Below are 13,448 nucleotides of genomic sequence, written 5' to 3'. Positions count from 1 at the left end.
CCACACCTGAAGTGGCTCACCTTGCTCTACGTCTTCCTTTTTCAGTAATAACTCTCACCTTCTCATATGCCGCAGGAATTACTCACCTGTTACATTTATCGTTTATTGTCTCACTCTTCTTGCTGCAGTATGAGTGCCGCGAAGGCAGAGATCTTTGCTTTGTTTGCTGAAGTATTCCCAGCACCTAGAATAGTGTGTGATGTGTAGCAGGCACCCAACCAATACTGAATAACAAAAGTGGAAAGCAAATTACAAATAAACGGATGTAAAATGATCCTGTTTTTGTTTTGCAAAATACCTACATAATAATACATGTACTGTAGAAAAAAATTGTAGACAGATACACCACATTTTAGATAATAATTAACCACTGGTGGGATGGGATCACAGAAGAGTTTCTGTCACATGTTTCCCATTTTTACAATAAATATTACTTTGAAGTAAAAAATAATGCTATTAACAAAATGAGGATTAAAGAACTTGTTTAGACCATAAAAGAAGGAGCTTTGTTTGTCTGTTTGTGTGGGGACACAGGTTACTGTGAAAGGAAGTTATATTATCACAAGAGCCTTTTCTAAACGTTTGATGTTGTTTTGATAATCTTGAGTTGGTTTTTTGAACTTAGGTTAGACTTGCCTCATTTTTGAACTGATAGATGGGGCTCCACAGTGGGGTCATCTAATTATTTTTCTCAGTAACAAATGATAATTTCACCTAGCGTGCCATCAGGGGGCCCTTCTGGGGGTAGATAATAAACTTAAGATAGGACCGTACCTTACTGTCGTGTCTCCCCACTCAGCGCTGTTACTGGCACATGGTAGACATGATATGCATGCAAGTGGCTAGTGAGTGAGACCTTTGGAGGGCATATCACTGTGGGCTTGCCTGGGAACTGGGTGGAAGGGAAGGAGAAGTAAGAGGGAGCTGAAAGGCCTTCTTATCCTTAGCTTAGCTCCTCGTGTGTCCTGCAGAGAGCTGGTCAGCAGAAGGTGCTTATGGAACTGCAGCCCGTAACAGGCAGAACATGAATGCTGTTCATCACAGGAGTATGGAATGCATTCTTTTACGGGGAGTGTCTCCCGAAGGCAAGCTCCATAGAACAAATGCAGAATTACAGCAGAGATGCACTCTGCCTCTTGTAGAATAAAGGGAAAGGCAGCTTCATGAGATCCTGTGTGCTGTATAGAGTATCCGGTATACAGAATTTTATTTTGTTTTTTGCTACTCTATTTATTTTTAGATTTCTCATCTTTGAAATTTTTATGGTCATTTTTCCAAATGATTAAAAAGAATATTGATATTAAAGAAAAAAATACTATTCCTTTCAGTAAGAAAGTCTGGTGGTTATTTTTTGGTTTAAAATACTTTTTCTACGCACAGTCTTTCTATTTGAAGTGAATATGGAGAAATGCCAAGTCATGTATCATTGCCCCAAAATTAAATATTTAAAAGGAGATATCCTACTTTGTTTTCAGAATAAAACTTTTTTCATTTTCATGTTACGGGAAGTGTAGTTTTACTGAAGTATTAAATGCAAGACTGCTGAGCACTCACCATGTGCTAGGAACGGTGCTGGGTAGGGCGGCGGCCTTGGACTGCCCTGTGGGTAAGTTTTCCAAGACACAGAGTGTGGGGAGCCGGGGCTGCTCTTCCTGGGGCACCTGCCAGGCTTCACAGCAAGGGGTAAATTGACTCCTCAGTTCAGTTGCCCCTCATTTTTAGGTGGATACTTATGAAATGATTACACTCCCGTGAATAGATAGCTTCTACATAATTCAAGATTGTCTGGATCTCTCTCATCACAGAGGAAGAAAAGCCATATGAATTATTTACAGAGCATCAAGTTATGTCCTTTCATGAGCTCCAACTTTGTTTTTGTCTCTGCAAACTGAGATTTTGTTTATCCATGAATAGTTTTCCCTGGGGCATGAAAAATATGACTCTTTAATTATGAATGAGGTTTTTTGTTTGAGTCCATGTTCACTGAAACATGCAAAGTAAATTGTGTTTTTCATCAGATCCCTTTCAGCTCCCCACAAAAACAGAACCAACAAAAGAAAGAGCAGTTCAACCAGCGCCCACCAGGAAGCCCACTGTGATCCGAATTCCTGCCAAACCAGGAAAATGTAAGCACTTCTCCACCTTCTTTATTTGCTTCTCCAAGAGCCTGGGAGAAATATGTGCTATTTTATTGATGTCTGCTTTTGAAATGACATGTAATTGGCCATTTATTATTATTCATAGTCAGGGACACTTATAAGCAAGTTGTTGTTTTTTAGTACAGTAAATTTGGATTTCATTTCTCTTTCACATTGTCTTTAGGAGAGAGTATAGGGAGACAAACTCAGAATAATTATGATATCTTAGTGCACCTTGTAAAGATATGATAGGAGAGTAATCGAAACTGATAACTAATAAGGTTATGTATGTCTATCATATTATTCTAATATATATAGGAAATGTATTATTCCAATCAGCATAACCCCATGATACAGTGAGGCCGCGATAAGTGAACTGCGATATTGCGAGGGACTACTTTCCTATTTATGTCAAAAGCCCAGTTCCCCAGAATTTTATTATCACAATTATCAAGCAATGCATATATGCTGTGGAGGAAAAAAAGTAAGACTTTTGGTGTCTGAAGAACTTGGAGGGAACAAGTGAAGAAAGGAACAGCTTCGTGGCGCAAAACTCCTGGCCTTCTCTGAACCTGTCAGCTCCTTCCCCTGGGCGTCTGTTCCTTCTGACTAGGGTGTCCTTTCCCCAGATATCTGCATGGCTCCCTCCTTCACCATTCCTTCAGGTCTTTGCTCAAATGCAGCTTCTGTCATTGGGACCCGCTGACCACACTGTCTTGAAATTGAAAATCTCCAACTCTACACTCGCTCACACCAGATAATTTCCATGTCCCTTCCTGCCAGTCAGCTGTCTCCTCTCTACTTTCCTATTGCTGCTACTTTGTAACCTTAATTATTTGTCACAAGGATGTTACATCCTAAATGATTCATTACTTCCTTGTTAAGAATAGGAAACTGCAGCACAGAGAAAGGCTTTCAGATGGTGACGGGATCAGAATGTTCCCGTGTGTCTTATTTCCCAGAGCAGTGCTGCTTCTCACTCAGAACACTTGTCTATCTCTAAATCATTGTTTTTCCTAGTAGTTGGCTTGGGTGTTTTCTTCCTTTTGAGTGTTTTCCTGTCTGTGGATAAAATAGGAACCTGACAAATCATCCTCTTGTTACAGGTTTTTTATGTGAAATGGAGGCAGAGAGTGTTCCTTTGAGAGAATGGGAAACCCTCTCATCTCCTTTAAATGCCTACGCCTACGTGTAAAGGATGGTTTTAGCCACTTCTCCCAAGTGTTTTTGCACGGGGATTTTAATTAGCTATCTATTTAAATCTGGCCTTTTTGTTTTGTTTCTTCTTTATAAAGTAAGTTGGGGATGCACAGTTGCTGAGTTGAGGATGTAGTTTGGATGTAAAGATATTGTTTGTTAAATTGAAGGGGCAATTAAGCTCCTTAATCTGGAGCTAATGAATTACAAGGCAATTTAACTATTTGGATGGGGGAAGGTTGGATACTCCACCTATTAGAAGCAGCATGCTTATAACAATGAGCACGGCCTTTTGACTTCAAAACCCTGGTTCTTGCAATTACTAGCATTTTAATACCTCAGATGGCTCATATATTTTCTTCTCAGTTCCAGCTTCTACATCTATAAAATGGGTAGGATTTATCTAGTGTAGAGCTGTCCAGTAGGACTTTCTTCAAAAATGGAAATATTCCATCTCTGTGCTGTACAATATGGTAGCCTCTAGCCACATGTGGTTAGTGCAGCTGAGGAACTGACATTTTAACTTTGTTTAATTTTAAATAAGTAAGATTTAAGTTTAAGTCACGACAAAATGGCTACTAGCTAATGGATTGCACAGATCTAGCACCTAGGTTGATGTAGGTTGGAGAACTGTATATGAATAAAGCCTCTTAATTTAACGCCTGGCACATGGAAGGTTCTCAGAAATGTTGGCTGCTGTTGTAATTATTTAGCATCATTTTTATTCTCAATAAAACGTTACATAACTGATGTCTACTAAACTTGTCAATTTTCTGAAGTTTGCTGGGAGTTCGTATTTGCTTCGCTGTCTATTCTTTGGGTGGATCTTTTATGGAAGCCCTTTTCCTAAGGAACCAACGTGCAATTACTTCATCCTTTGGAATCCCCAAAGAGCAGAACTTACTGATGAATGACTGCTGTTTTTCCAGGTTTACATGAGGATTCACAAAGCCCACCTCCTCTCCCAACTGAAAAGCCTATTGGAAACACTTACAGTACAGTATCTGGAAAACTCAGTAATGTTGACAGAACTAGAAATTTGGTAAGTGGTCATTATAAATTGTTGCAGGTTGGAGACCAAGCGATGAGCTAATTTTAAAAACTCAGCTGATGTCCAAATTATTTTACTATTGGTTAGATTTTTAATAATACCTTTATTGTAAGTCAGTTTCTAAGCCCATGTACTTATTTAATGTGATGTTTTATATTTAAAAAATCCCTATAGAAAAAAAATTAGGCCAATTCGTTGTACTTAATTATAAAATAATTTGTCTTATACCAATATAATGGCAATGTCTTTTAAATATCACTAGTAATGAGAAACTTATGAAAAATCTCTAAAAACCTGTAGTATTTGTGGAGATAGATTTACTTTGTTATCAGTTTTTATTTAAAATACCAGTTAATAGCATACGTTTAAGATAATTACCCTAAAAATTTGTTAATCTGAAATATAGGGAAAATTATTTTTAAATTTAAAGAATAGTGCTTTACCTTGTACTTGTTAACAGATGGTGGGCAAAGAGTTTTAAACATATATGAATTTTTTTCAACCTAATACCATTCTGTATACTTTTTGAAATTTGCATATGATAGGTTATCTTAAGGTTTCAAAAGAAACCAATTCTTAAAGTCTGTGAACCACGTTTTCAGTTCAAATTTCATAAGTTTTTTATTGTGCATTAACTATGCTTATTTTATATGCAAACCATCTAATCATCTAGTTGAAGAGAAATTTCTTTGGAGAAGACATTGAATTGAATTAGCCAATATCAAGTTAATGAGACTTTCCTTAGGCTGAATTAAAATTTAGCGATCACTTGCATTTTCAAAGTGTTTATTAAAGCTGGGCTAAGAAATCCCACTGGAGGATGATAGGGCCCCTGCCATACTATTGTTGAATAGGAAAATCCCAAATTTTCACGGAGGAGAAGGTTACTGGCATCTACTCTAATGGGTTATAAAGGAGAGTGAGAAGATGACGAGGAGCCATACGTATCATTCATCAAGTTGTGGGCTTTGTAAATCATAAAACTTTATTAAAATATTAGGTATAACTACATTTGGTATAAGCAGTCCACAAAGCAACTCCATATTTTAGGAAAACAAGAAAAGGAAGTTAGAATAAACGAAGCCAATAGTTTATATAGTTAGAATAAACTATATTCACAATTGTTTGTACCTCACGTGAACAACAGGAAAATCCTGTCCTGCACTGTTTACAAAGGGGAGTCAAAGCATTCTGTGCTGAACTGTTATAAAAATATACCATAATATACATGCTGGATGGAAAGGAAGAAAAGAAGAGAAACAGACCACAAATTAAATGATTTAGCTGATGTCACACAAATAGATTTCCAGGTCCAGAAAGTGAAACCTGTGAGAAATTCCTTTCGTTTGAGAATTACAATTACTGAATGGAATTTAGACCAGAGGCCATAAAGACTTCAGGTATGGGTGAGGATCTCTAGAAAAGGTACTTCTCCAGTGCAATGATTCATGAGGATAGGCTTGGTCGTTGCTAACCGTATCTCCTGCTAAGGCACGGGGAAAACCCTCTACTGTTTCTCCTGCCTTGAGTGCTGGGGAACTTTCCATCCCAGGACAAATGGCTACAGTTGTAAAAACTCGCTTTCTTCCCTTAAACGACAAGGGGACTCCAGGGTGAGGAACATCAAGAGCCGCTGGGGCCATTCTGTGAGCAGGAGCAGATGTGTCTGTGCACCCTGTTGCTCACCATGGGCACCAAGGTGCCCAAAGCCTTCCCCAAGGAGGCTGCCAGCTGGTGCAGGAGCGAATCACAGCGAAAGCACAGAATCTGGCCCTTGAACTCAGGACATAGCAGTGGTGCCGGCGCCTGGAGAACGTAGAGCAGAAGCATCTGCAAAGGCTGCTCGGGAATTCCAACAGACAAGAGTGTACTCTTGGAGGAAATGTCTGTGTGTTGCAAATACAGGAAAAACAAAACAAAAAAGAAAACAAAAAAACAACCAAAAATGGGGAATTATTTTGAAATTAGACTATAAGAAAGAATTCCAAAGCAGACAGAAATGAAGGCCTCTACAGGGACAGTACACCAGAAAAACCAACTTCTCTGGGAACTAAAATACCTGTCTAAGCCCATCAAAAGCCGGAATGCAGAGATGTCAGAGCTAGGGAAATACTATAAAAAGCAGGTGCAGAGAGGCTTCAGTTATGTGTGGAATACTGGACAGGGGGAAAGTGTTAATCAACAAAGTCTTCCAAAGACTGTTGGCAGAACCGTGGATAATTTGAATTTGAGCAAATATTAAGGAAAGGGCTTCTGCGGTAACCATTCCCCTATTCTCAGTGTGTCAGATACAGCAGTGCCTTTCAGAAGGTGCCTAACATTCCTTAGGGATGACAGGAGACTGCCTGTTTTTCTGATTTAGAGTCTGTTCATTGTAGAAAATTGAGAAATAGATATTTAAGACTGTTATAAAATAGCACCATCTGGAGAAAACTACATCTGGTAGTACTAGATTAGGACTGTATAGTATGTATAAATGTATGTATTACAGTAAGTTTCTATGTCAAATTTATACATCTATATTTAAAAAAAATTTGCTTTTAATTATTAAGGTATCAACTATAATGTTCAGAAAAAGCAATTAAGGTTCCTGCTAGAGTATTTTTCTGCTTGTTTTAATTTTAAAAATGGCCAAAGAAATAAATGGGTTCTTTAAGTATCATAGCAGTATTTGTCAGGGGAAATATAGGCAGCAGTGTATTTATAAGGCATGGATTATAGTCTGGAATATTGCAGGGTTTATGAGCTGGTGACTCTCTTCACTACATTAACTGAACTCATTAGTGAAACCAAGTTTTAAGGGCAAGCTTAATTTGTTTTTAAAAATGGGATTTTAAAACATTGAAACATATTTCAATGGTTGCAGTTATTGGCAATTAATCATTTGGTATTTAAGGAAAAGTTATAAATAAGCAATTTGAATTAAAAACCATGGAAATGAGTTTTAACTCATTTATATATATAAGAGAAGGAGGGAAACAGTTTGAATTAGCTTAAAGATCTCCCAAGGTATAGTTTTACAAAAAAATAAAATAAAAGCAGTGTGATTTTAAAAGGCTGGCCTTTTTCCCCCCTCATGAAGGTCTTGGAGAAATATTATTTTCTGGATGTCAGTGTTGGGGGCTTAGGGGGAAAAAAAAGGTTAGGGGAGTGGGTGGAGAGAGATTCAATCCGAAATAGAAGAATTTGGTGAGGACGTTTCCCTATGAAAATAGAAGTTTTGGCTTTGAGATCCTTTAACTTCTCGTTCAACATAATGCCAGTTATACTCATTTCCATGTATTATACTCACTTCCACATATTATACTCATTTCCCAGTCCTTGGGCTAGTACATGTCTAAGAAAGCTATTTAAGTAGCCCAGTTGGGATCCCTTCCCATAGAGAAATCTTCCTCTTGATCTCCACACTTCCAGTTTCTCTTATCTGCTATTAGCTAAGACATTCCAAGCAGCCTTTTGTTTCACATTACCGGCCCCCTCTGCTCTTTCCTACAAAAGTCTTCTCAGCACACACTAACCCTTTGCTGAAGAGGTACAGGTCTCTGCTTTCTTGGGCCTTTTCTGTTCCTACTCACATGCCTTTCTTTTGCTGTTACCACCTCCTTCTAGTTCAGAACCCAGTGCACAATGTATAAACTATCCAGTGATGAGAACTCTGCCTGTCCTAAGCCAAACAAACTCATCACCACTTCACTTATTAGCAGCATGTCTTAACATGTCGTCATGGGATAAATAAAGGCCATATTTGTTTTTTAATTCCCTACAGTTCCTGCTTACATTGCTACTGTATTAACCTGTCATGATTTACACATCCTCGATACCTCAAGAACGGGCTGGGTGTGTAACCATGCAGGGCAATTGGTTGGGCCATAGTTTACATAAGCAGGTCCCTGGTCTCCTCCTGTCTGTCTTCCCTTGCATTAGGACATTGACAATTTAGGTGGGAATGCTGGGTGAGTTAATATTGCTTAAGACTAAAAGCGTTCTCTACATTCTCTGTATCTTGTTTTACTTTTTCTAGCTCGGTGACATTTCCATTTATAGATCCAGCCAGAAAACTGGCCACAATTCCTCTTGACAAAATCTTGTTTCAGATGAACCTTAACTAAAAAATATTATCTGATACTTGCAGGAATCCGACCAGGCTGGTCAAACAGGAGTTTCTGTGCGAGGACCCCCAAGGCTGCCCCCAAGGTAAGTGTGGGAAAGCTTTTAAAAAGGAAGTTGGAGAACAATTAATGACTCAGAGACTGGACTATCATCAAAGCTGTGCTGTTTGCCTTAGATCTTTTACTTTAAACTCATGAATTCACCTAGGCCAGCAGGTTGTAGGCATCTCTACTTCTTTCTTTTAACACAATCCAAAAACTCACAAAACACCAACATGGATCTCTGTTACTTTTCTTCAAATGAACAAGACTCCTTTCTGAACCTAAAACAACTCTACTTCTGGAAGGAACACGCACACACTCATACACGCACACTACACTCTCACACCTCCACATACTCCCCATTATGAGAAACCAGCCTGGTCTGGGCATTTTCAAAGGGAGTCATGCTTTGTGAGCTCCATATTGACCTGCCTTCCTGGGTTCCAGGGCTGTCTGTACAAAAGCTATTATGCTATCAGAAGGTGTTACTATGTCAGAAATTATTTTTATCATAGGAAAGCTTTCAATGTAATGGATGGTCGTCCTATCTCATTCCAAAACAACTTTCTTTATATTAATCTAAACTAGAGTTGGAATAATAATTCTTATAACATAAATATTAGAGGAGTTTGATATTCCTTTTCTAATCGTGGACTGGACCACATCACATAAACCTGATATCTTATTATAAGCTTTTCATCTCAGACTTTGGTAGAAAGTGCTTAGTTTCTTGAAACAGTCATGGTGTGTTTAAGAGCAAATGGGGCTTTGGAGAGCTCATGATATAAATGCTTGTTTGTCTTGAACTAATGAATCTCTAGTGCAGAATAAGAGGAAGCTGGAACATCATGGCATTTCCTCTAATAATACAATATTTAATGCCGCAGCCATTTGCTCAGAAATAACATACTCTGCATGTTTAGGTAATTGCATTATCCTAGCAGAAAACTCTGTGTGTGTGTGTGTGTGTGTGTGTGTGTGTGGACAAAACAGAACCTTATATTGATCAAACACTGACTCACAGCTCCCACCTTGCCTTTCAGACCTGTAAATGGAAAGGTCACACCAGCTCGGCAACCTACCCCCAAGGGGCCCCCTGAAAGACCACCTCCCCCCAGACTCTCTGCCTCCAGAACATCAGATAAAAAACTGCCTTTTAATCGGTCTTCTTCTGACATGGATCTTCAGAAGAAACAAAATAAATTGGCATCCAGACTCTCGAAAGCCAAGAGTCAAATTTTTAAAAGTCAAGATCCAGTGCTCCCCCCTCGCCCTAAACCAGGACACCCCCTCTACAGGAAATACATGGTAAGTTGAGGTTTTAAAGATGTTTGTGGTCAAGGGGTTTATCCTAAAGTAATATGTAAGACCCAGTATTCCTTAAAAGAAGACGATGAGACACATGTGGACCTGACCTTTGACCCTAAGAGTGCTTTAAATAAGTAAGCCATAATAAAACCAAGGTCTTTAAAGCAAGGTTTCGTTATTAGGAGAAATATAGGAAGATGAAGTAGTGCAGACGGGGATTGACCAAACAGAAACTCTGAAAAACCTGACCCAAGAGATTAGACTGGTGGGAGGAAGTCTGGCAGATTTTATGTATCCCTTGCCCATGGAGTAAAATTTAAAATAGAAATGTCTTATTTAGGTGGATGGTTTTTTCCTAATTTTCCCCTTTTGTAAACACAATTATCATGGTTCATTTAATAGTTACCAGTTAGAAGTTTTCATCAGTAATTGAGAGTGTTATTAATTTTGTTCTCTTTAAGATTATTGTTTCTCATCATAAGACCTTAAACCATCATTCCCCATACTTAAAAATAAAGTTGATGTGCTCTCTTCACTTTGGTCAGGTTAACCCGATAAAATCTAGAACAAGTAAAAATAAGGAGATCAGGACCGTTTCTACTTTTTAAATAATTGTATGACAGTAGCTTTTGCCAAAAACAGCAACTAATCATTTTATGTTGTGCTACATTTCCATCACTGAGCCAGAAATTATTTTCACTTGAAGCCATTTAGATAGATAAGAAAGAGGTAGTGTATTTATATATAATCACATTCATTTAAACCGATGAAATTTTTAATTGCTGAAACCCAGGGGTAATTGTTGGGTTAGGTTACTTTAAAATAGTAGCTGATGTATTGAGTACTTATTATGGGCCAAGTATCATTTATTTCTTACACCAACCCTGTGAGGTAGATACTGTTCTCTCTATTATACAGATGAGGAAAATAATACACAGAGCCATTAAGTATCTTGTCCAGGGTCACAAAGCTAGTTCATGGTGTAGCCAACCTTTGAACACAGATCAGCTGTCTCTGAGCTCATGCTCTTAACCATTATGCCATCCTATGAAAACAATGTTACTAGTTGTAAAGTCTGTACTTGCTTTACCATTCCATGAAGACCTCATTCAGGAGAAACCAAATTTTGCTTATGGTTCTTCGCCATGTAATGTCAATAAAGTATTTGAAGAACTCAATAGATTTAAAATAATGGTATATTATAGTAACGCCCTGGCTGGTTTAGCTCAGTGGATTGAGCGTCGGCCTGCGAGCTAAGTGTCGCTGGTTCGATCTTCCAGTCAGGGTACATCAGAGAAGGAAAACTCTGACTCCAAAAAACCTCCGCTGCCTTGCGGCATACCTCTTCAGGGGAAAGGCTAAGGGAGTAAACCCCGACAGAAAATCCGGAGCCGGAGTCCCTAAGGCGGTTTGACGTTGTAGTCAACACCGGCAACTCCTGCGGCGCACCTGAACCCAAGCTGTATCGACTCCGTCTTTCCCTTGGACCCTTCAGCTGCGAAGAGAGGGGGGGTCTGCTGCATGGGCAACAGCAGACCCTCCATATCACCCTGCCCAGGCTCTGTAGCTTCAGCGTCATCACAAGATGTCGATTCAACACGGGAGGAGACAGATACCATGTCACTCCCGAGTCGGACTGCACAGCCATTCTCGGCGGTGCAGATAGACTCTTAAGAAGCTACACCATCGTCTCTCGAGACGGACGGCTGCCGACGATATTATAGTAGTATGTCTTATTATGAAATAATTCCTTAAAATCCTCATTTTTTTCCAAGGCGACCCCACTATTAAATGGCTAACCAGGGATCTGGGTATACTGGGAGCCCTGGGACCCTGACAGAAATGCTGGGAAGCATCACCACCCAACCCCCTGCACTCTGCATCTTGGCTCCTAAATGATGGAAGGGCCCAAGCAGCCTCTCTTTCCTTGTCGGGAGTGAGCGTGTGTGATCACATCTCATGGGGACACCTTTATATTGTAAAGGCTCTCTGACCTATACTCACCAGCCAACATTGACCAAGGCAGGGAACAGAGTCCCCTGGCCAGGGTGGGGCGCAGATGTAAACACCGTTCGAAGATCAGACAGAGCCTTGTGGACCAGGAAGTGACTGGGGTCAGGCAGGGAAATGGGTTTAAATAGATGCTTGGTGGCAGCGAGGCTCTAGAAGATGAGCTTCAAGGCAAACGGAAGCAGTCAGCCACTGTAGAGGTGCTGGTCCCCTGTCAGCCTTCAGAAGACAACAGCCATTGAGGACCCCGACTCAAAGGCAAGCCTTTACAGGATATGAGGTCAAGGACTGACCATCCATCCCTCAGATACCCAGAGGACTGGGTGGACCTTGTGCCATAGAATAGAACTTCCTGGTTCTGGTTGTTAGAGAGGATCTTAGACCACGTTTAGCTGCTGTGGCTCAGCACCACACTCCCATGGCTCAGTATCCCTGAGAAATGACCCTCCTAGACCTAGAGCACGAGGAAGCCCGGTAAAGATATTCCTGCAGAAGTTGCAGACGCACCTGCCAAATCCCCAGCTGACCAGCGATTTATGAGGAGGTTATTTTATTGTGAATAATCCTTTTATTGGTTTATGTTTAAGCTGTCTGTGCCTCATGGACTTGCCAATGAAGACATTGTCCCGCAAAACCCTGGAGAACTCTCTTGTAAGGTAAAGTAGAGCTCTTTCTCTTCTGACAAATGTAAGAAATCACCGGCCTCTGTTCTTGCTTTACACATTATTAAATGCTTTAGGCTCCAAAGATTAAAATGTGGAAAAAGTAATAATGTTTTATTAAATAATAATTGCTTCAGAGAGTGGTATTGTACTTTCCAGCGTGGGGATGTACTTGTGATGCTGAAGCAGGCAGAAAATAATTACTTTGAATGCCAAAAGGGAGAAGACACTGGCAGAGTTCACCTGTCTCAGATGAAGATCATCACCCCACTTGATGAACATCTTAGGAGCAGACCCAACGTAAGGAATTAATATTGTACAGCCCTCATATCACCCATGGCAGCTCATTTCATAGAGCTATTAATTACATCTCATCCTCAGGTTTTTATTAGAATTTTTAAACCAGAGTCAAAATAATGGTAGCATTTTATTCCATTTTAAGAATAAATTACTTCTAAGAGACTTGCCGTGGCCTTACTAATCACCGTGATACAGAGACTACCACGTGCTTTGCCTTCTTCATGTCGTGCTGACTGATAGCGATGAGAGCACTCAGTCATCTGTTTTCAACTGTGAAAGCCGTTCATTTTTAAAATAATGTAAAGATGTTTACTAAAGTGCCAGATATTAGTCTTCTAGAAGAACGGGTGATTATTTTAAAGGGGCCCCTATAAATGCTAAGTCTGACATAAAAAAGCACTTCCCTTTAAGATCTAAGCTTAGTGTAAACCTCATTCCTCTCATTATAACTCGTAAAATAATGAACTGTAGTCCAACAACCTGACGTTACAATTTAGACCTAACAAATTTGTGGACCCTGGGAGAATACAGTGATCATTGAAAGCTATTTGTTTAACAAGAAAAAAGCCATTGAACTATGTTTATAGAGATATCTTTAAAAGAGCTTCGTAAGTTACCCAGTTAAATTTTC

General features: G+C 39.5%; 1 protein-coding gene across 7 annotated transcripts in view; it reads left to right on the top strand.

The window, feature by feature from the left end:
• Nucleotides 1-13,448, top strand: part of SH3D19 (SH3 domain containing 19) — a 131,074-nt gene that overhangs the window by 100,271 nt on the left and 17,355 nt on the right. For 4 of the 7 annotated variants that reach the window (XM_090288237.1, XM_090288236.1, XM_090288235.1 and 1 more), the window contains 6 exons: nt 2,019-2,126; nt 4,265-4,377; nt 8,519-8,580; nt 9,581-9,845; nt 12,443-12,511; nt 12,677-12,817. In XM_090288237.1, the coding sequence (XP_090144363.1) occupies nt 2,019-2,126; nt 4,265-4,377; nt 8,519-8,580; nt 9,581-9,845; nt 12,443-12,511; nt 12,677-12,817 (758 nt within the window). The remainder of the gene's footprint in view (nt 1-2,018; nt 2,127-4,264; nt 4,378-8,518; nt 8,581-9,580; nt 9,846-12,442; nt 12,512-12,676; nt 12,818-13,448) is intronic. The other 3 variants (XM_090288232.1, XM_090288233.1, XM_090288230.1) reach the window with 2 other exon arrangements.

Source organism: Furipterus horrens, unplaced genomic scaffold (genome assembly GCF_987537825.1).
Source record: "Furipterus horrens unplaced genomic scaffold, mFurHor1.1.pri manual_scaffold_10, whole genome shotgun sequence".
Classification (NCBI taxonomy): Eukaryota; Metazoa; Chordata; class Mammalia; order Chiroptera; family Furipteridae; genus Furipterus; species Furipterus horrens.
This window is presented reverse-complemented; position numbering and strand designations above follow the sequence as displayed.